Source organism: Callospermophilus lateralis, chromosome 20 (assembly GCF_048772815.1).
Source record: "Callospermophilus lateralis isolate mCalLat2 chromosome 20, mCalLat2.hap1, whole genome shotgun sequence".
NCBI classification, from domain to species: Eukaryota; Metazoa; Chordata; class Mammalia; order Rodentia; family Sciuridae; genus Callospermophilus; species Callospermophilus lateralis.
This window is the reverse complement of record NC_135324.1, coordinates 52,113-75,414: the sequence shown is the minus strand read 5'-3', so window position 1 is coordinate 75,414 and position 23,302 is coordinate 52,113. Positions and strand designations below refer to the sequence as shown.

The 23,302-nt window shown below is 38.6% G+C and overlaps 1 protein-coding gene across 1 annotated transcript in view; it reads left to right on the top strand.

The window, feature by feature from the left end:
* LOC143638420 (uncharacterized) overlaps positions 1-23,013 on the top strand; it is a 254,715-nt gene extending 231,702 nt beyond the window's left edge. The window contains exons 3-7 of the mRNA XM_077106268.1: positions 20,255-20,381; positions 20,553-20,613; positions 20,799-20,816; positions 21,638-22,369; positions 22,556-23,013. Coding sequence (XP_076962383.1) covers positions 20,255-20,381; positions 20,553-20,613; positions 20,799-20,816; positions 21,638-22,369; positions 22,556-22,925 — 1,308 coding nt within the window. The 3' untranslated portion in view covers positions 22,926-23,013. The remainder of the gene's footprint in view (positions 1-20,254; positions 20,382-20,552; positions 20,614-20,798; positions 20,817-21,637; positions 22,370-22,555) is intronic.
* Positions 23,014-23,302: the final 289 nt, after the last annotated feature.

The window sequence follows — 23,302 nt, the reverse complement described above, 5'->3', positions numbered from 1 at the left end:
AGTGGTGCACACCTGTGATTTTTCCTGTTCCAGAGGCTGAGACAGGAGTGTTGCAAATTTGAGGACAGCCTTAGCAACTTAGCTGGGCCTTATGCAACCTGGTGAGACTGCGTCTCAAAATAAAATATAAAAATGACTGGGGATGTGGCTCAGTAGTAAAATATCTCTGGGTTTAATCTCGGGGGCATCAAAGAAAAAAGAAAAAAAGAAAAAGAAAACATCGAATTACCTAATTACCTTTTGCTACCCCTGAGTATGTATAGAAAGTATGTAAGATTCAGATTTGTCTTTTCAGTGGTTTCAAATTGAAATCCAACCCTAGATTCCAAAATACCACGTAAGATACAGAGAAATTCTGGCTTGCATTATTGCTGCAGAATTTGAGTCAAATTCTACAAAAATAGTGGTGGATAAATTTATAAATGTGATTTCATGAAAACTAGTATCTGTCCTTTACAAGGTGATGAATTTGACAAAGGATGACAGTTTTTCACTGTTGTTGTCTGAACTTGGCAGGTTAATGTTAACTGTGTGGTTTTTTGTTATCAGGAATGGAACCCAGAGGTGCTTAACCACCAGCCCCTTTTAGATTCTTTGTTTTGAGACAGAGTCTTGCTACATCTTCTAGGGTCTGAAACTCCTGAACTGCTGGGGTTACAGGTATGCACCATCACACCCGTCTTCATTGTAAATTTTAAGGACAACTTTGGCAATACCTTGAATACCCAACTGTAATCATTTAATCACTGAATATCAGTGAAAGAGTAAATGACACCTGTTTTCTGCAAAGGAGAGATCCATGTGTCTAAATAAGGGTGCTGATCCCCTCACCATGTCACCTAATTCCTGTTCCCTCCCAACTGCCTCCTCGTAGGGTGACTCCTTTGGGAGCTAGCCTTTTAGCTTATGAAATTTGTGAGTAAAATAAATGCTCTCTCTATTCTCTCTGTCTTGTACAACATTTTGGCTGGTCTTAGATACAGTTTACTATTTCCAATTTTTTGAAGAGTATTTTTTGTTGTTGCTGTTGTTGGACACAATACCTATTTATTTATTTTTATGTGGTGCTGAGGATCAAACCTAGGGCCTCTCATGTGTTAGGCAAGCACTCTACTGCTGAGCCAGAATCCCAACCCTACTATTTCCATTTTTAGATGTAGTTTTTCCTAAGTTTACCTCCAAAATACAGTAAACCCTGCCCTAAATTTCACAGAATTTACTGAAACGCTCAGTGTTTTTTCAGAGAGTTTAGATCATGGGAACATTCAGTCTTCTTTGTGAGAAAGTGTGGTGTCTTTCCACTGATTTTGTTGTGTTTTTATGCCTCTAATTGTGTACCTTTGTATTATAATCATTTTTATCTCTCATTACATGTATTTTACCAAGCTACTCTCCAGCCCAAAAGAATTAGTATTGTAGACTGTTGTTTATTTATTTGCTTTCTTATTGAGTGCTGAGTATTGATGCCATGGACTTGCTCATGCTTAGTTATCTTCCAGAAATAAATTTCAATTTGTGAGCAACGTTCTGGAGGTGGACAGGTGTTTTACTGGGGAATAAACCTATAGGCACTCGACCACTGAGCACATGCTCAGCCCTTCTTATTTATTTTTTCTTTTTCTTTCTTTTTTTTAAAAAAAATATTTTGTATAGTTGTAGATGGGTAGAATATCTTATGCTGAGAATCATACCCAGTGCCTCACACATGTTAACAAGTGGTCTGCCACTCAGCTACAGTCCCAGACTCCTTTTTTATTTTGGATGAAGACCAATCTCACTGAATTTCTGAGTGTCTTGCTAAGTTGCTGAGACAGGCCTCAAACTTTTGCCATTTCCCTGCCTTGACCTCCCTAGTGGCTGGAATTACAGGTGCACACCACTACACCAGCAGTGGGAATGAGTCTTGAAGACTTATCCAATTTCTTTCCAGATGAAAATAGTATTGAAAATCAGTTTTCTTGCTTTTGTTCATACTTTTGAAATTTATAACTATGACTCTTCCTCTTTGCTTTATTTTTGCATTATTATGAAAAAGGTATTTAGCATATAATATTGTTTCTTATGTATACATTTTTAAAACTTCATGGCTTCGTAGTTTATTTACTTCTTTATTTGATAAACTTTGTTTTTATGAGCAATTTTAGGCTTACATAGTTTATTAGTCAGTGTTCTCTAGAGAAAAAGTATCAAGAAGAAGTATGATTATCAAAAGGGATTCATTAGGTTAGCCTACTTGACCCGAAAGTGGATGTCCACAGTGGCCATCTGCAGGCTCAAGAGCTTGAGAAGTAGTAGCTGCAGAGTCCCAGAGGCTGAAGCCTCAGAACAAGGGGGATCAATGGTGCTGCCTTAGTTCAGACCAAAGATTCTGGAAACTCACTAGAGAATCACTGGCAGAGTCCACTTTGGGAGAGTGAAGAATTTTGTTCCACCCAAGACACCGTCCTATTGGATGGTGCTGCCTAGCTTAAGGAGGTTCTCCAGTTTGATTCACTATCCCAAATGCCAATCATTTGTAGACATACCCTCATGGACACATTCAGAAGCCCATTAATCATCGGCATCTTTTAACCCAATCAAGGTGACAATTAAATGTGCCATTACACATAGTATCAAATACCCCTTTTCTCCAGCTGATAGTCTCCACTGTTTTCAACATTTTGCATTGGTGTAGGGTGTTTGTTAGTTACTAAACCAATGTTGAACATTTGATAAAGAGAATGGATGAAGCAACATTTAGCATAAGCCAAAGTTCATCTTTTACTTTAGGGTTCCTCTTCCTTGTGATGTGATTTTGTGTGTCACGTTGTATATAAGATAATATCATACAGAAGAGTTTCACTGCTCTGGGCATCCAGTGTTCCACCTGTTCATCACTCCTCCTCATTCCTTCCTCCCTCTCTGCTCCCTAAGTCCCTGGCACCCATCAGTTCTGCTAGTGCATCTATAATGTTGTCTTTTTCAGAATGTTTTTGACTTGGAATCTTGCAGCACTTGGCCATTTCAAACTGGCTTCTCTCACTTACCAGTCTGCCTTTAAGGGTGCTGTATTTTTCCAGGCTGCAGAGCTCATTTTCTGGGTGATTACTTTGGTGTAGTTAAGCTTCAGCTTGTCCATTCAGTATTGAAAGGTGCATCTTCCTTGCATCTAGCTTTGGGCAGTTCCGGATATGGCTGCTGTAGTCACTGCAGTGAGGATTCCTGTGCCCATAATTTTCACATCATTTGCATAGACACCTGGAGTGTGATGACTTAATTGTACAGTTTTTTTGCATTTATGATTAAATTTTGCATTTGTGATTATGAGCATCATTCATAGTCTTCTTTTCTATTTAATACTTTTCTTTATCTATTTAATTTGGATAATATGGTATGTTATGCCTCAGGAAGACTTAGGAGGTGTTAACTCAGCTTTTATGTTCTGGCAAAAAAGTAGAAAACTGGTGGCAGTTGTTATGTGTCTCATGGAAGCCTATTTGAGATGTCAGAGCTTTGTCTTGCCTTTTTGGGAAATAATTAGTTATTGAGTCTCTTTTTCTCAGCAGCCATGGGCTCATCTGTTTTGTGTATTTCCCCTTGTGTGTAAGTTGTAGGAGATTGTCTCTCTCAAAGAAATGGTCCAGTTTCTGTAAGTTGTCTAATTTGTGTCAAGCACATTTATGATAATCTGAAGTCCCAATGCATTGTTGACGATGACACTTTTAAATCTGTTAGTAGGTTTTCAGTCCTCGTTGTTTTTTTCTTTAATATTATTGTATATTTTACACTTTTTATTTCTTTCTTTTTATGTGGCACTGAGGATTGAACTGAGTTTCTCCCAAGCACTAGGCAAGCACTCTTCCACTGAGCCACAACCCCAGTCGCTGTCCTCTGTTTTCTTGGCCTTTTGTCAGTTAATCAGTGATGCTGATGTTCATGAAGAACTTGATTTTGCAGACTGCGGATTTTCTGACTGTGGTTTCATCAACACTTTCTCTGTTACCTACTGTTGAGAGCCACAGCCGAAGGGGCCCCAGCAAACTTTTAGACTGCCAGCTGATGATTGGCTTACAGCGGCCCCAGAAACTTCTAGCTGATTGGCTCCTCTGCGGTGATGCTCATTGGGCTGTTTCCCCGCCCTTTCAGACTACGGAGCTGCTCATTGGGGGACTTCTTTGGCTCCGCCCACACAACCCAGCCAATCGGCCTCAAGAGCAGGAGGAGTGGGGGAGGTTGAGAGGCTTGTGGGAAGCCAGTGGTGGCAGTTGGGCTCTGAAGGTTTTTCCTCAGGAGCTTTTTTGGCGCGTGTGGTTCTAAAAATAAAGTTCGTTTCTTTTGACGAGTGGCTCCTGAATTGTGCCCAGCCAGACTGCGGCATTTGGTGGGCCGCATGGGGAAACACTGAGGGTAAGTGATAAGGTAAACTGCTTGCCCCTGAGGGCAGGGTGAGAGGATGGGTAGCCATTTTAAGATTCTTCTTTTGTTTTGCTTCACTTTTGTTTTAAGTTGCCTGTCCCTGGAGATGAGTTAGACAGAAGAAAAACTGCTCACATTTGAGGAAAAACTATTTACATCTGAGGAACAGATAGGGAGAAAGGACGGATGCCCATTTCAGGAGGTTAGAAAGGCTATAATGATTTTTTGTTGTTTCATTTTTACTTCATTCTATATTGGTTTTGTTTGTCATCATGTTGTTGGGTTGTATTATATTAGAAATATGGGATCAGAAATTAGTAAAAAACAAACCAAAAGAGTGTTCAGTAAATTGTTAGAGGAAGAAGGCATCCCAGTAAAATCAAGAGCAGTCAGGGCATATGTTGATACAATACAAAAATATAGCCCATGGCTTTTTAAGGAGGAGTTGTTAAATATATCACAATGGAACCATCATGGTGAAGATTCTAAAAGAATAGAAAAGAAAAGCCCAGGGATTCTGCCAGTTGGCACATTGCCATTGTGGATGTTCGTATCTTGTTTGCTTAGTCCAAAGGTCTCTTAAGCTAGTCAGAGAAAGAAAGTGTAAAGCAGAAAAAGCCATCAGGGGGAAAGTTACAACAGGAGACTGCTACTAACACCTTTCTATCACCAAAGGGTGTAAGTGTCCAACCAACAGCACCACCTCTACAGGAGACTGCTACTAACAGCTTTCTATCACCAGAGGACATAAGTGACCAACCAACAAGGCCACCTTCATATGCTGGGAGGCCCCCAACCCCCGAGGTTGATATTTGGGATCCTGAGACAGGATCTCAAATATTAACATGCCCTGTATTTGAGGCAGGAGGGCAGCGAATTCACCATGGTTTCAATTTCAAAAAAGTGAAGCAGCTAAAAGAGGCTGTAACCTATGGTCCTCAAGCACCCTTCACTGTAAGCATGGTCGAATCCATTACCAACTTGAACGTGACACCAGCAGATTGGGCTAATATGTGTAAAGCTGTGCTAAATGGAGGACAATACCTGTTATGGAAGGCTGCCAATGAGGAATTTTGCAAGGATATGGCTAGGCAAAATGCAGCAGCTGGTTATCCTCAGAGAAATCTAGATATGTTGTTAGGAAAGGGACCTTATGAGGATCAGCAGCAACAAATTGCATATGATCCTGGTGTATATGCACAAATTGCTGCAGATGTGGTTAGGGCATGGAAGACATTACAAGGGCATGGAGGTTAACAAGGTCAATTATTTAAGGTAATACAAGGAGCTAATGAATCTTATGCTGAATTTGTAGATAGGCTTATTCAAACAGCTACCAGAGTTTTTGGTAATACAGAACAAGCAATGCCAACTGGCTTATGAGCAAGCGAATCATTGGTGCAGAGAAGTCATTAGACCATGGAAACATGAAGATTAAACACATATATTAAATTGTGTAGAGACATTAATGAACAAGGGCAAGTCATGGCAGCTGCAGTAAAACAGGCTTTAGATGCCAGGCCAAGAACATGCTACAGTTGTGAACAAACAAGACATTTTAAAAGGAATTGCCCCATATGAGGAGGGTTTAACAAAACTAGGTATCAAAGGAGTAGAATACCGAGTATTTGCCCACGATGCCATAGAGGGAGACATTGGGCTAATGAATGCCATTCTCAAACCACCAAAGAGGGTACTCCATTATCAAAAAATGAACAAGGACCAGGTGTTTATCCATGATATCATGGAGAAAGACATCGGGCTCAATTGCCAAAAAATGGACAGGGGGGCCCAATGTTCCGGGGCCCAAAATCACAAATATACGGAGCACTGGATGAACCCAGCAACCCCATCAGGGTAGTGCCCAGGACACATTGTCCATCAGATCCCTCATCAGACAAACCAGAGGGAGCACAGGGTTGGACATCTGCGCCTCCGCCAGATCAGTACTAACTCCAGAGATGGGAGTTCAAATCATTCCCACAGAGGTAAAAGGACCTCTTCCCAAAGGAACAGTAGGCTTATTATTGGGACGTAGCTCTTCTAATCTAAAAGGACTTATGATAAGTCCTGGGGTAATTTATCCCGATTATGAAGGTGAAATAAAAATTATAGCCAGTTCTCCAAGAGGTATATCAGTAATTTCACGAGGAGATAGAATAGCACAGTTACTAATAATACCCAGCCTACATGATAAATTTTCCAGTTGTACTATAGAAAGAGGTTCCAAGGGATTAGGCTCCACAGGTGTAGATTGGGCTATGCTTTCTTTAAATTTAGATTTTCGCCCCATGCTAAAACTAAATATTCAAGGACATGAATTTAGTGGGCTACTGGATAGAGGTGCAGACCTTAGCATCATCTCTCATCAAGATTGGCCAGAACATTGACCATTACAACAAGCCACTCAAAACCTTTGAGGCCTAGGAGTGGCGACTAATCCCCATAGAAGTGCAATGGTATTAGATTGGAAGGATCCTGAAGGATGTGAAGGAACTATACAGCCATATGTATTGGATCATCTTCCCGTAAATTTATGGGGACGAGATGTCCTAAATCAATTAGGTTTGACATTAACAAATAACATCAACCAAAATGCACCCACTATTATAACTAGACAAGGTTTTAGGAAAGGAAAAAGATTAGAAAAACAAGAACAAGGTATAGCAGCACCAATACAAATAGATCAAGGAACGGACAGACATGGGTTGGATTTTCAGAAAGGGCCACTGAGACAATAAAAATTCCTTGGAAATCAGAAAGACCAGTATGGGTTTCTCAGTGGCCCCTGACTAAAGAAAAGATACAAGCAGCCCAAGACCTGGTCAAACAACAATTAGCGGAAGGACATATACAACCTTCTGTATCTCCCCATAATACTCCCATTTTTGTCATCAAAAAGAAATCTGGTAAATGGAGATTATTGCAAGATTTAAGAGCCATTAATAATGAGATGGTTATTATGGGACCTGCTCAATTAGGGATTCCTCAATTGTCTGCTTTGCCAAAAACTTGATATGTTTTAGTTATAGATATTAAATATTGTTTTTTTTGTAATTCCAATTCATCCTGAGGATAGTCCACGTTTTCCATTTACTATCCCTGCACTGAATCATGAAGGTCCTGATCAGAGATATGAGTGGAAAGTACTCCCTCAAGGGATGGCTAACAGCCCAACTATGTGTCAAATTTATGTTAACAAAGCAATCCAGCCACTTAGAAATCAAAATCCTGAACTACAAATATTTCTCTATATGGATGATGTATTATTAGCACACAAAGATAAAAACACATTGCTAGAATGTTATGCCACACTTACAAACTTATTAAAAAGTATAATCTAGAGATAGCAATAGATAAAGTACAATTAAATTTTTCAATTAATTATTTAGGGGTTCTATTATCCTCAACCATTGTAAATCCACCAAAAATTCAAGTACAAGTAGATCAACTCAAATCACTTAACAACTTTCAAAAGTTATTAGGAGACATAAATTGGATAAGGCCTTATCTAGGTATACCAACAGGAGAGTTGGGACTTTATTTGATATCCTAAAAGGTCCATCAGATCCAAATTCACCCCGAATGTTAACACCTGAAGCAAGAAAGGCATTAAAAATCATTGAAACATATATGGAAAATATTCATTTGGATAGAATTTATATAAGTTTGCCTTTATTATTTATTGTACTTCCAACAAAAAATATTTCTACAGGATTATTTTGGCAAGAAGGTCCATTATTATGGATACATTTATCTTATTCTCCTAACACTATTCTTACTAGGTATCCTGAGGCTGTAGGACAATTAATACTCAAAGGAATAAAAGCAGCAAAGGGAGTGTTTGGAATTTCTCCCAATAAAATTATTACTCCATATACTATGAATCAAATTGATGAGTTAGCTAATGAGTTAAATACTTGGGCAATAATCATGTGCAAATCTAATGTTTCATTTGATAACCACTTACCATCTAATCTTTTATTGTCTTTTTGGTCATTGCATCCTGTAATTTTTCCAAAAATGACAAGAAAAACACCTATCATGAATGCTCCAAATATATTCACTGATGGGTCAAATAATGGTACAGCAGCAATAGTTACACCTGATCAAACTTTTACATTTTTAGTACCCAAACAATCAGCTTAAAAGGTGGAGCTTAATGCAGTATTACAAGCTTTTGTGATGTTTAAAGATTCTGTATTTAATTTATTTTCCGATAGTCAGTATATACTTAATGATATAGTATCCCTTGAAGATGCTGGTAGGATTTCCCCTTCCTCTACTGTTTTCTCTTTGCTTTCAGCTATACAAAGTCTAATCTGGGACAGAAAAGATCCATTCTTTATAGGACCTATCAGGGCACATACAGGATTGCATGGAGCCCTTAGTTTGGGCAATGATTTCGCAGATAAAACTACTCATGACATACATATTTTCTCTACACTAGAAGAAGCTATAAATTTTCATAAAAAGTTCCATGTCAATGCTAATACTTTACAAAAGCATTTTAAAATAACTAAGGAACAAGCTAGACAAATAATAAAACAATGTCTAAATTGTGTGACCTTTTTACCACAAGTTAATCTTGGAGTCAAACCTAGAGGACTGATACCTAACCATATTTGGCAGGTGGACGTCACATACTTGCCAGAATTTGGAAAATTAAAATATTTGCATGTTACAGTTGATACTTCTTCTGAATTTTTGATGGGCTCCCTTCATGCCGGAGAAAAAACTAAAGTTGTTATAGCTCATTGCTTAGAAAATTTTGCCACTGTGGGCGTTCCAAAACAGTTAAAAACAGATAATGCCCCTGGATATACTTCTACCTCTTTTTTTTTTTAAATTTTTTTATTGGTTATTCAAAACATTACAAAGATTGCAGAATCACATCGGTTACACATCCACATTTTTACATAATACCATAATAGTAACTGTTGTATTCTGCTACCTTTCCTATCCTCTACTATCCCCCCTCCCCTCCCCTCCCATCTTCTCTCTCTACCCCATCTACTGTAATTCATTTCTCTCCTTATTTTTTCCCCATTCCCCTCACAAACTCTTATATGTAATTTTGAATAACAATGAGGGTCTCCTTCCATTTCCAAGCAATTTCCCTTTTCTCTCCCTTTCCCTCCCACTTCATGACTCTGCTTAATGTTAATCTTTTCCTCCTGCTCTTCCTCCCTGCTCTGTTCTTGGTTGCTCTCATTATATCAAAGAAGACATTTGGCATTTGTTTTTTAGGGATTGGCTAGCTTCACTTAGCATAATCTGCTCTAGTGCCATCCATTTCCCTGCAAATTCCATGATTTTGTTATTTCTTAGTGCTGCGTAGTACTCCATTGTGTATAAATGCCACATTTTTTTTATCCATTCATCTATTGAGGGGCATCGGGGTTGGTTCCACAGTCTAGCTATTGTGAATTGTGCTGCTATGAACATCGATGTGGCAGTATCCCTGTAGTACGCTCTTTTGAGGTCTTCAGGGAATAGTCCGAGAAGGGCAATAGCTGGGTCAAATGGTGGTTCCATTCCCAGCTTTCCCAGGAATCTCCATACTGCTTTCCATATTGGCCTCACCATTTTGCAGTCCCACCAGCAATGTATAAGAGTACCCTTTTCCCCACATCCTCGCCAGCACTTGTTATTGTTCGACTTCATAATGGCTGCCAATCTTACTGGAGTGAGGTGGTATCTTAGGGTGGTTTTGATTTGCATTTCTCTGACTGCTAGAGATGGTGAGCATTTTTTCATGTACTTGTTGATTGATTGTATGTCCTCCTCTGAGGAGTGTCTGTTCAGGTCTTTGGCCCATTTGTTGATTGGGTTATTTGTTTTCTTATTGTTTAATTTTTTGAGTTCTTTGTATACTCTGGATATTAGGGCTCTATCTGAAGTGTGAGGAGTAAAAATTTGTTCCCATGATTTAGGCTCCCTATTTACCTCTCTTATTGTTTCTCTTGCTGAGAAAAAACTTTTTAGTTTAAGTAAGTCCCATTTGTTGATTCTTGTTTTTAACTCTTGTGCTATGGGTGTCCTATTAAGGAATTTGGAGCCGGACCCCACAATATGTAGATCGGAGCCAACCTTTTCATCTATCAGACGCATAGTCTCTGATTTGATATCAAGGTCCTTGATCCATTTTGAGTTAACTTTTGTGCATGGTGAGAGGAGGGGATTCAGTTTCATTTTATTGCATATGGATTTCCAGTTTTCCCAGCACCATTTGTTGAAGATGCTATCCTTCCTCCATTGCATGCTTTTAGCCCCTTTATCGAATATAAGATAGTTGTAATTTTGTGGATTGGTTTCTGTGTCCTCTATTCTATACCATTGGTCCACCCGCCTGTTTTGGTACCAGTACCATGCTGTTTTTGTTATTATTGCTTTGTAGTACAGTTTGAAATCTGGTATCGCTACACCTCCTGATTCACACTTCCTGCTTAGAATTGCTTTTGCTATTCTGGGTCTTTTATTTTTCCATATGAATTTCATGATTGCTTTATCTATTTCTACAAGAAATGCTGTTGGGATTTTGATTGGCATTGCATTGAACCTATAGAGAACTTTTGGTAATATTGCCATTTTGATGATGTTAGTTCTGCCTATCCATGAACAGGGTATATTTTTCCATCTTCTGAGATCTTCTTCTATTTCTCTCTTTAGGGTTCTGTAGTTTTCATTGTATAAATCTTTCACCTCTTTTGTTAGGTTGATTCCCAAGTATTTTATTTTTTTTGAGGATATTGTGAATGGGGTAGATGTCCTCATTTCCAGCTCAGAAGATTTGTCGCTGATATACAGGAATGCCTTTGATTTATGCGTATTGATTTTATATCCAGCCACTTTGCTGAATTCATTTATTAGCTCTAGTAGTTTCTTTGTAGACCCTTTTGTGTCTTCTAGGTATAGGATCATATCATCCGCAAATAGTGATAATTTAAGTTCTTCTTCTCCTATTTTTATGCCTTTAATTTCTTTCGTCTGTCTAATTGCTCTGGCCAGTGTTTCGAGAACTATATTGAATAGAAGTGGTGAGAGAGGGCATCCCTGTCTTGTTCCAGATTTTAGAGGGAATGCCTTCAGTTTTTTTCCATTTAGAATGATGCTAGCCTGAGGCTTAGCATATATAGCTTTTATAATTTTGAGGTAAGTTCCTGTTATCCCTAGTTTTTCTAATGTTTTGAACATAAAGGGATGCTGTACTTTGTCGAATGCTTTTTCTGCGTCCACCGAGATGATCATATGGTTCTTATCTTTAAGTCTATTGATGTGGTGAATAACGTTTATTGATTTCCGTATATTGAACCAGCCTTGCATCCCAGGGATGAATCCTACTTGATCATGGTGCACAATCTTTTTGATTTGTTTTTGTATACGATTTGCCAGAATTTTATTGAGGATTTTTGCATCTAAATTCATTAGGGATATTGGTCTGTAGTTTTCTTTCTTTGAGGTGTCCTTCTCTGGTTTGGGAATCAGGGTGATATTGGCCTCATAGAATGAATTTGGGAGTTCTCCCTCTTTTTCTATCTCCTGAAATAGATTATGGAGTATTGGTATTAGTTCCTCTTTAAATGTTTTGTAAAACTCTGCTGTATATCCATCCGGTCCTGGGCTTTTCTTGGTTGGTAGTCTTTTGATGGCTTCTTCTATTTCCTCCCTTGATATTGATCTGTTTAGGTTGTTTATATCTTCCTGATTCAATCTGGGTAGTTCATATGTCTCAAGGAATTTATCTATGCCTTCACTATCTTCTATTTTATTAGAGTATAGGGTTTCAAAATAATTTCTAATTATCGTCTGTATTTCTGAATTGTCTGTTGTGATGTTGCCTTTTTCATCCCGTAAGCTAGTAATTTGGGTTCTCTCTCTTCTTCTCTTTGTTAGTGTGGCTAGTGGTCTATCAATCTTATTTATTTTTTCAAAGAACCAACTTTTAGTTTTGTCAATTTTTTCGATTGTTTCTTTTGTTTCGATTTCATTGATTTCTGCTCTAATTTTAATTATTTCTTGCCTTCTACTGCATTTGCTGCTGATTTGTTCTTCTTTTTCTAAGGCTTTGAGGTGTAGTATGAGGTCATTTATTTGTTGGCTTTTCCTTCTTTTAAGGAATGAACTCCATGAAATGAATTTTCCTCTTAGTACTGCTTTCATAGTGTCCCAAAGATTTCGATATGTTGTTTCTGAGTTTTCGTTTACCTCTAAGAATTTTTTAATTTCCTCTTTGATGTCTTCTGTAACCCTTTGTTCATTCAGTAGCATATTGTTTAATCTCCATGTGATGTAGGGTTTTTCCTTTCTCATTTTATTATTGATTTCCAATTTCATTCCATTATGATCAGATAAAATGCATGGTAGTATCTCAACTCCTTTGTAATTGCTAAGCTTTGCCCTGTGACATAATATATGGTCTATTTTTGAGAAGGATCCATGTGCTGCTGAGAAGAAAGTGTATCCGCTTGATGTTGGGTGGTATATTCTGTATATATCAATTAAGTCTAAGTTATTTATTGTATTATTGAGCTCTATGGTTTCTTTGTTCAATTTTTGTTTGGAAGATCTGTCCATTGGTGAGAGAGGTGTATTAAAATCTCCCATGATTATTGTGTTGTGGTCTATTAGACTCTTGAACTTGAGAAGAGTTTGTTTGATGAACGTAGCTGCACCATTGTTTGGGGCATATATATTAATGATCGTCAAGTCTTGTTGGTGTATGGTTCCCTTGAGCAGTAGGTATTGTCCTTGTTTATCCCTTTTGATTAACTTTGGCTTGAAGTCTATTTTATTTGATACAAGTATGGACACCCCTGCTTGCTTCCGGGGTCCATATGAGTGATATGATTTTTCCCAACCTTTCACCTTCAGTCTGTGTATGTCTTTTCCTATCAGATGAGTCTCCTGTAGGCAGCATATTGTTGGATCTTTTTTTTTAATCCATTCTACTAGCCTATGTCTTTTGATTGGTGCATTTAAGCCATTAACATATAGGGTTACTATTGAGATATGGTTTGTATTTCCAGCCATATTTGGTTATGTATGATACTTAACATGATTAGTTTTTCCTCTATGCTTAGTTTTTCCTTTATTGTACTACCTCCCGTTGTTGGTTTTCATTGTTATTTTTCATTTCCTCTTCCTGTAATGTTTTGCCAAGGATGTTTTGAAGAGCTGGTTTTCTAGCTGCAAATTCTTTCAAATTTTGCTTATCATGGAAGATTTTTATTTCATCTTCAATCCTGAAGCTTAATTTCGCTGGATACATGATTCTTGGTTGGAACCCTTTTCTTTCAGCTTTTGAAATATGTTATTCCAGGATCTTCTAGCTTTCAGAGTCTGTGTTGAAAGATCAGCAGTTATCCTGATTGGTTTACCCTTAAATGTAATCTGCTTCCTCTCTCTTGTGGCTTTTAAGATTCTCTCCTTATTCTGTATGTTGGGCATCTTCATTATTATATGTCTTGGTGTGGATCTCTTATGATTTTGTATATTCGGTGTCCTGTAGGCTTCAAGTATTTGGATTTCTTTTTCATTCTTTAAGTCTGGGAAGTTTTCTAGTATTATTTCATTGAATAGATTACTCATTCCCTTGGTTTGGACCTCTGTACCCTCTTGTATCCCAATAACTCTTAGGTTTGGTTTCTTGATGTTATCCCATAATTCTTGGATGTTCTGCTCATGATTTCTTAACATTCTCGCTGAGCTGTCTATGTTCTTTTCAAGTTGAAAAACTTTGTCTTCGTTGTCTGAAGTTCTATCTTCCAAGTGTTCTACTCTGCTGGTAATACTCTCATTTGAGTTTTTAATTTGGTTTATTGTTTCCTGCATTTCCAGGATTTCTGTTTGTTTGTTTTTTATATCCTCTATCTCCCTATAGAGTTGATCTTTTGCTTCTTGGATTTGTTTATGTAATTCATTGTCAAAGTGATTTTTCATTGTCTGAATTTGATGAATAATGTCTTCCTTGAGACTCCAGATCATCTGAAGCATGTATATCCTGAACTCTTTGTCTGACATTCCATCAGCTGCAGATATTACCTCATCTAATGTTGAATTGACCTGTATTGTTTGTGGTCCTTTCTTTCCTTGTCTTTTCATACTGCTCATGATTCTTTCTAGCTTTGTGAAACTGTTGAGCTAATGTTTTTCCATGTATATATATATATATATATATATATATATATATATATATATATATATATATATTTTTTTTTTTATACATTTGGGAATCTAACTGATACAATGGTCAGCCAGCCCTAAAGTATTGTATCTATTATATTACCCATTTCATGCATGGGGAATGCTGAGCTCCAAGAATATAAGCCCAAGGTCAAGACTGCTGGTTAAGTGTTAAAGCAGAAATTTTGAATTTTGATTCAAAATTCTGATTCTATGATCTCTTTCTTCCCCCACTGTCAGAAACTACTCATTTCTGCTATATGAGATCATTTCCGATCTGATTTACTCAAGGGTGCAGAATACAACCTCCAGTTTGGGGATTAAAGTTATACTACTTTTAGTTACACATTTCCATTCATTCAACGTTGATAAGTGCTTTCAGAAATCATCACGTTATTCAAGCTTGCAAAGCCGAGCTGCAGAAAATTCCAAGGGGTCAAAAGCACACATTAATGAGAACTGAAAGGTAGCATGTGGAAACCCATTAATATTTCTTTTGTCCCCTTATATATTTGTATTGTTCTTGAATAGCTCCAATATCCCTCTTTTTCGGAGAAAGACAATGTTAACAGATCCCAATATCAACAGTACATTATCTAAGGACAAGTTTTCATTATTAATACATTTATAGTTAGATTCTAAGACTATAGATATTGGATTTAATTATTACTTAAGAATATATTCCTTAGTTTCATAAAAGGCGTACCATATCTGGTGGCATATAGAAAACTTAATTTCAGACGAAGGATGTTATACTTAAAGAGAAAGGAGTGAGGGAATGAGGTTAAACTAACTTAGCACCTTTGGAGAACTCTAACCACTCAACTGGTAATTTATGGAAGAATGTATAGACTCAACCTCCTATTTAGATAGTTACCCTATGTATAGATAGCAAAAGTTAGGAGATTGAAAGTGGTATAGAGAGAATATGAATTAAAAAAAAAGAAAACAAAAGAAATAACAAGGAAGAAAAGAGAAATAAGAGAAGGGAAAGGGAAGTAAGATAGAAATACAGAAAAAAAATGGGGGGGAGGTGGGGTATATGCAATTCCTCTATATTATATTACTTTGGTAATTCAGTTGTTCATGCTCAGTTCTTGGTTTCACATATGCTGAAGTTGTGGAAGAGAGAGAAGAAAAGAGAAAGAGAGGAAAAAAAAAAAGTCTCTCAGAATACTGTTTTCCTTGCTTCCAGTAGGTGGCGTTGTCTATTCCTAGTTTGAGCCTCTGTATTCAGGGTGGTGGGTATAGCCAGTGTGAAGGGAAATGAGCTTCCACCTGTATCTTCCCTACTCTAGTCTCTGAGGTAGAAACCAGGTGCCTCTACAGTTGTTGTTTTGTGTTGATAGCTACAATCCCCAAAAGCTTGTGGGAAATATTTTGAGTTATTGCAGCTAAGGGTGGGGGAGTTGGAAACCGGGTACCTGGATCAGCCGCAACTGTGCTGGTAGCCACACCCACTTTGATGGGTTTTAAGGGTTGATGGGCTTCCTGGAGACTAGCGCTCGGGGCGGGACCGGACTTCCTCCTCCGGTCTGGCTGAGCGGCTGGCGCCTTCCTGCTCCGGTCTGGCTGGGCGGCTGTCGCGGCTTCCTGCTCCGGTCTGGCTGGGCGGCTGTCGCGGCTTCCTGCTCCGGTCTGGCTGGGCGGCTGTCGCGGCTTCCTGCTCCGGTCTGGCTGGGCGGCTGTCGCGGCTTCCTGCTCCGGTCTGTACTTCTACCTCTTTTAAACAATTTTGCTCAACATTTGGCATTACTCATATAACAGGAATCCCATACAATCCACAGGGACAAGGCATAGTTGAAAGAGCTCATCAAACTATTAAAATGTACTTATTAAAGCAAAAAGAAGGAATTGGGAAGGGGTATATATTACCCAAAGATAAACTTAAAATAACCCTTTTTACTCTAAACTTTTTAAATTTGGATTCATCAGGGCTTAGTGCTGCAGAAAGACATATGTGTCCAAAAAATGTACATAAGCCCAAGGTACTTTGGAAGGATATTCTAACAGGACAATGGAAAGGTCCTGACCCAGTTATTGTCTGGAGTCGGGGGTCTGTTTATATGTTTCCACAGGGAGAACAGCAGCCGATTTGGATTCCAGAGAGATTAACTAAAGCGATTTCTACAGACCAAAAAGAAGATGATTTGGCTCAAATTCATAAGAGCTGATATCCAGAACTCCAGTTGGCTACCCTTACATCTGCGACAGATCCAGGATGCTTTTTTTCAATATCTATTTTATTATTGCCCTTTCCCACATCATGAAGTTCTATTTTGTTTTTTGAGCTCATACAGACCTAGGTTAATGTTTTGCTGATCAGTTCTATTTTTTGACTATAGAGTTTTTAAACATTGCAATGGAGATTTCACCTGTAAAATGTTATAAGGCCTTTACTATTATGTTATGTGTTGTGTGCACACTTGTGTTTTATGTTGTATGTTTGTATGTACATATGTCCATATATCATATATGATGAGCTCTGATGAAAAAATGGATGCAAATATTTTTTTTCATGTGATTTAAATGGTTTAATTTAAATTGGGTAAACAAATGTTGAGGATTGTTTTAATATGTGAACAAAAAAGGAGGTTAACAAATATGTTTGTTTACTTTCACCTTTCCTTTTCATTATATTTAATAATTCTCTTCAAGATAATGTAAATTGTTAAGAAAATTGTTTTCTTTTAGTGGCTTCTGGAATCTTACATAATTTTTTCTTTAGCCATTATTGCCAGAATTCCTATCTTCATCCCAATGCCAGTGAAGACAAAGATAAAACCAATCTACAGCTTCTGCAATAGCCATCACTGAATTGCTTGCAGAACTTGCCTGGACTATGTATCACTTGTATGCATTGTGAACTCACCTGTATGCATTGTGAACTATCTGTTGGTGCAGCGACTTGTGGTAGCATTGGGGTATTTTTGCTGATGATGTCATCGGTGGTACAATTTTCCCCAAAGGAGCCATCAGTTGGCTTGGTGTATCTTCCTCTCTTCTGCTTGTCATGATCGTTCAGCTAAAATTTGGGGGCCAACAGAGGTGAGGCAAAGAATCTCACTCCCCCACTGGTACAATGACCTATCCATTGGTGTGGATGTATACTGGACCGGTAGTCAGTGACAGGTAAGATCCAATTGCAATGATACCAAACTAAGATAACGGGTAAGGACCATATGTACTATTGGACAACTTAAGGAAGGCACGGTCCCTAAGCCACATGCTTGTTGTTTAAACAGAGAGGGGGAGATGTTGAGAGCCACTGCCGATGGGGCCCCAGCAAACTTTCAGACTGCCAGCTGATGATTGTCTCACAGTGGCCACAGCAACTTCTAGCTGATTGGCTCCTCTGTGGTGATGCTCATTGGGCTGTTTCCCCGCCCTTTCAGACTACGGAGCTGCTCATTGGGGGACTTTTTTGGGTCGGCCCATGCAACCCAGCCAATCTGGCTCAAGAGCAGGAGGAGTGGGGGAGGTTGAGAGGCTTGTGGGAAGCCGGTGGTGGCAGTTGGGCTCTGAAGGTTTTTCCTGAGGAGCTTTTTTGTTTGGCATGTGTGGTTCTAAAAATAAAGTTCATTTCTTTTGACAAGTGGCTCCTGAATAGTGCCCAGCCAGACTACGGCAACCTACCTGTGATTAATTTAGAATTACCTTGCTTTTCTTTCTCTGGTTTTCTAAAGCGGCAATTTCATTAGTTGCTTTTAGCTGTTCTTTTCTGAAATGTGTGTTGGATGACTTAGATACCAATACAGCACCACCTCTGGTGTTCTCTATGAATTTCATATGATGGACTTTTACATTTTTTTCTTTCAAAATGGTCACCTTTTCTCTTGAGTCACCTCTTTGTCCTGTGTCTGTTCAGAGCCCTGTGTTTCATGTCCCCTTCCCTGGAGGCTTTTCAGTTTCTTCTGATCTGATTTCTGCTTTAGCTCTCATGTTCTTTGAGCATACATGGGATTTCACTGGTGGTGCACTTGTAGAGGTATGGTTTATGTCCTGTATACTGTTGCTGTGACCCTGAGACCTCAGAGTGCTTCCTGTTTGGTTGAAGGTCCATGAAGCCCTCCTGTCTGCATCATTGTCCTGACTGAGTTGGGCTGATGTCTCTGAGGGTAATTGTGAGTTCTTCATTGTTTGGGGTGGTTCCGTATGGTTTCAGTCCTTGAGTATGCTTCTGTGTTAAGTGGCAGGGACATTTTCTTTTTGTCTGTTCCATCACTGTACAGACATCATAGCATGCTTACAGATGTGGATGGTGGCCTCTTTCACACCTAGGCTGTGTGGGATAGTTCAGAATTCTGGGCTACAAACTTGTTGCTTTACCACACCCTGGAAGAGCTTCTGCCTTAGGTTTGTTTGCACCACCATTGCTACAGGCACGATGAATCTCTTTCACCACAGACAACCATTGCATATGTGGCCCAACCTTGATCAAAATGTCCTTAAGCACAACATTGGTATGTGTCTCATTACTTACTGTACATTACGGTAGTGAACCGGCTGCTGTTAAGAAGAGTTTGACAATCATTGGAAATTTATTGTTGCTGTGAGACTTAGAAAAATAGTGAAATAGTGCCTGCTGTTTATTGGTGACATTTTGTTGTTTTTTTTTGTTGTTGTTGTTGTTTTTTTTTTTTAGAGAGAAGAGAATTTTTTTTAATATTTATTTTTTAGTATTCGGCGGGCACATCTTTGTATGTGGTGCTGAGGATTGAACCCGGGCCACACGCATGCCAGGCGAGTGCGCTACAGCTTGAGCCACATCTGCAACCCATGGTGACATTTTTGGGTCATTGAGTTACTTCTAAGACACATGCCATCTTTCCACTTACCCCATTCTGCTTTGACAGTAACCACAAGAAATTATCAAATTGTTGTGTTTATTAATTAATAAATTAAATTAATCAAATAGAGAACTCATGTTTGTTTTGGTCATTTAATAGTAAGATAGTTGAGTAAATTTGTTCTGGAGTAAAGCACCTGTAAACTTCTAGTTGTTCTTAGTGTAATCACACCGAATGAGCTCAATCTCCAGTTAACACATTGTGACCACCTGTGTGAAATGTTGTCTAAATGTTGTCTATGAAGGAATCTCCTTAGTGACCCCATGCCCAGAGGGTGGGAGTGGGGGCTGGTTCTAGGCATTTCTTTAAGGATGGAACAATAGACTTTCAGAGGAAACAAGACATCAGTAAATACCATGTTGCCTATATTAACCTTGTAGGTACAGGGAGCCACTGTAGTTGGCAGAATCTCTCTCAAATGCTTAGTTTCATGATTCCTGCATTTTTCTACTCATCACCTTTCTTTTCTAAAGATTAGTACTATCAGAAGTGCTTATATTAGCTCTGTACCACATAGGACGTTTCTAGGACATGTAATAGAGGTGTAACCATTAAAGAAGTTAGGAGTGATCTGGGAGCCTGTCTTACTTCCTGTGAACTCACCAAAGGAAGGGTATAAATCACTATGATGTTTGCCTTCTGAGTAGCCAAATTCTAGTGTTGAAATGGGTGTAAGAAATTGAGTGCAGTAAAGATTTGATGGACCAAATAATGGAAATAATCAGGAGGCCAGGGAATCATGTGAGCATCATGCATGTTGAGTGCAGATTTCTCATGCTGTCATTCTCTCCTGGCCTCCACTATACATTTGTGGGATATTTTAGATTTCAGTGACCTTTGAGGATGTGGCTGTGAACTTCACCAAGGAGGAGTGGGCTTTTCTGGATACTTCCCAGAAGAACCTTTACAGAGATGTGATGCTGGAAGTCCTCAGAAACCTGGCTTCTATAGGTAATAATGTTGGTTTTAAAATTAATCAAATAGAGAACTCATGTTTATTTGGGTCATTTATGTAGAAGGCGAAAAGGAAATCAGTTGATGAATTATTGAAGCATAAATGGCACCTACAATTTGGCAAAGCTCCTAAATATTCATAAAGATTGTTATGTTCTCTCATTTTAGGAAACAAGTTGGAAGACAAGACCACTGAAGATCAGATTGAAAACTCTGGAAGCAACCTAAGGTAACTGTACTCACAAGAGGAATTCGTGAGGGAATCTGAGAACTGTCATATAATTTTTAAAGCAAACTAACCGAAGAAGTATGCATAATTTGAAATGTATTTATTCTTATAATATTTTTTACCAGAAATATATACTTTTCTGTAACAGGTATTCAGTCTTTTCAAAGTATTTGACATGCAAAAAGTAGTATGAAATTGCATATGTGAATATCACTATGTGAATAATAGCCATAGAGAAGCTGTGTTGCAAAGGATTGTTTCCTTTCAATATCTTTATTTTCAGGCAACTTTAACAAGTCAGAAAATCTAGCCTTTACCTGATGTTGGTAGAAATGTAAAGACCTATAAATAAATAGAAAATTGTGAATGAGTTAGGTATCAATAATGTGCTGGTCACGTCTTCTTCAAAGAAGTCCTATGGTAAACTTCAAACTTTCCCCACACAGTAGTGTGGGGAAACCTTCAAATCGATCCCAATTCTTAATCAAAGAAAGACAAATTTTAATAAAGAAAATTCATGTGACTTCATTATGTGTGCAAAAGATTTCATATGTCCTTCATTCTTTCATAGGCACATCACATCTCACTCTGGACACAAATACTATAAGCATGAGGAATGTGAAGAGAAGCCATGTGAATTTAAACAATATACGAAATCTCTGGTTTCCCTCAAAAGTGTTCACACACAAATGTTGTTACAAACTGCAGATAGACCATATGAAAGTACAGTATGTGGGAAAGTCATCAGTTGTTCCAATGACATTCAAAGACACGAAGAAACTCATAATGGGTGGCAACCCTATGAGTGTCAACAATGTGGTGAAGCCTCTTCTCTCCCAGGTGTTCAAAGACACATGGTAACACACAGTGGAGGTAAACCTTTGCAATGTGAGGTATGTGGGAAAGCCTTTCATTTCTCCTTTTTATTTAGAAGACATGAAAGAACTCATTCTGGAGAGAAACTCTATGAATGTAAACAAGATGGTCAAACCTCTATTTCACACACAAGTCTTCAAAAGCACAGGATCACACACACAGGGAATGCACATTTCAAATGTAAGGTATGTGGGAAAGACTTTGCTTATCCCAGATTACTTAGAATACATCAGAAAACACATACTGGAGAGAAGCCCTATGAATGTAAGCAGTGTGGCAAAGCCTTTGCTAGATCTGGTGACCTTCACGTACATGAAAGAACTCACACTGGAGAGAAGCCCTATGAATGTAAGCAGTGTGGCAAAGCCTTTGCTAGATCTTATGACCTTCACAGACATGAAAGAACTCATACTGGAGAGAAACCCTATAAATGTAAGCAGTGTGGCAAAGCCTTTGCTAGATCTGGTAGCCTTCACACACATGGAAGAACTCATACTGGAGAGAAGCCCTATGTATGTAAGCAGTGTGGCAAAGCCTTTGCTAGATCTGGCGGCCTTCACACACATGGAAGAACTCATACTGGAGAGAAGCCCTATGTATGTAAGCAGTGTGGCAAAGCCTTTGCTATATCTGGTTACCTTCACATACATGGAAGAACTCATACCGGAGAGAAGCCCTATGTATGTAAGCAGTGTGAAAAAGCCTTTGCTACATCCCGTCAGCTTCATGCTCATGGAAAAACACATACTGGAGAGAAGCCTTATGAATGCAAACAATGTGGAAAAGCCTTTGCTACATCCCCTCAGCTCCGTGCACATAGAAGAACACATACTGGAGAGAAGCCTTATGAATGCAAACAATGTGGAAAAGCCTTTGCTCTGTCCCATCAGCTTAACAGACATGGAAGAACACATACTAGAAAGAAACCCTTTGGATGTCAACAATGTGGAAAAACATTTGCTTCATCCCGTCATCTTCACATACATGGAAGAATGCATACCGGAGAAAAGCCCTATGAATGTGAACATTGTGAAAAAGCCTTTACTGCTGCCTCTTCCCTTAACAGACATAAACGAACTCATACTGGAGAGAAGCCCTATAAATGTAAGCAGTGTGGGAAAGCCTTTGCTACATCCTGTGATCTTCACAGACATGAAAGAACTCATACTGGAGAGAAGCCCTATGTATGTAAGCAGTGTGGCAAAGCCTTTGCTGCATCCCATCAGCTTCAGAAACATGGAAGAACACATACTGGGGAGAAGCCCTATGAATGCAAACAATGTGTAAAAGCCTTCACTCAGTCCTCTTACCTTCACTCACATGAACACACTCATACTGGAGAGAAGCTTTATGAATGTCAACAATGTGGAAAAGCCTACACTACTGCCTTTTACCTTCGGATGCATAAACACACTCATACTGGAGAGAAGCCCTAAGAATGTAAGCAGTGTGGCAAAGCCTTTGCTAGATCCAGTGACCTTCAGAGACATGGAAGAATGTACACTGGAGAGATGCCCAACAAATGTCAACAACGTGGAGAAGCCTTTGCCACATCTTGTCTGCTTCACACATGTGAAAGAACACATACTGCATAAAAGTCGTATGCATTAAAACAATTGGTAAACTCTTCTGTTATTACTGTTTCACTCATATACATGTAGGAAGTTTACTGGAGAAAAATCCTTTGAATGTGAAATATGGTACATCACATTTCATATCATCCTCAAAGACAAGAGAGGATCACATTGCTGAAAATGTGTGTGTGTGTGTGTGTGTGTGTGTGTGTGTGAGAGAGAGAGAGAGAGAGAGAGAG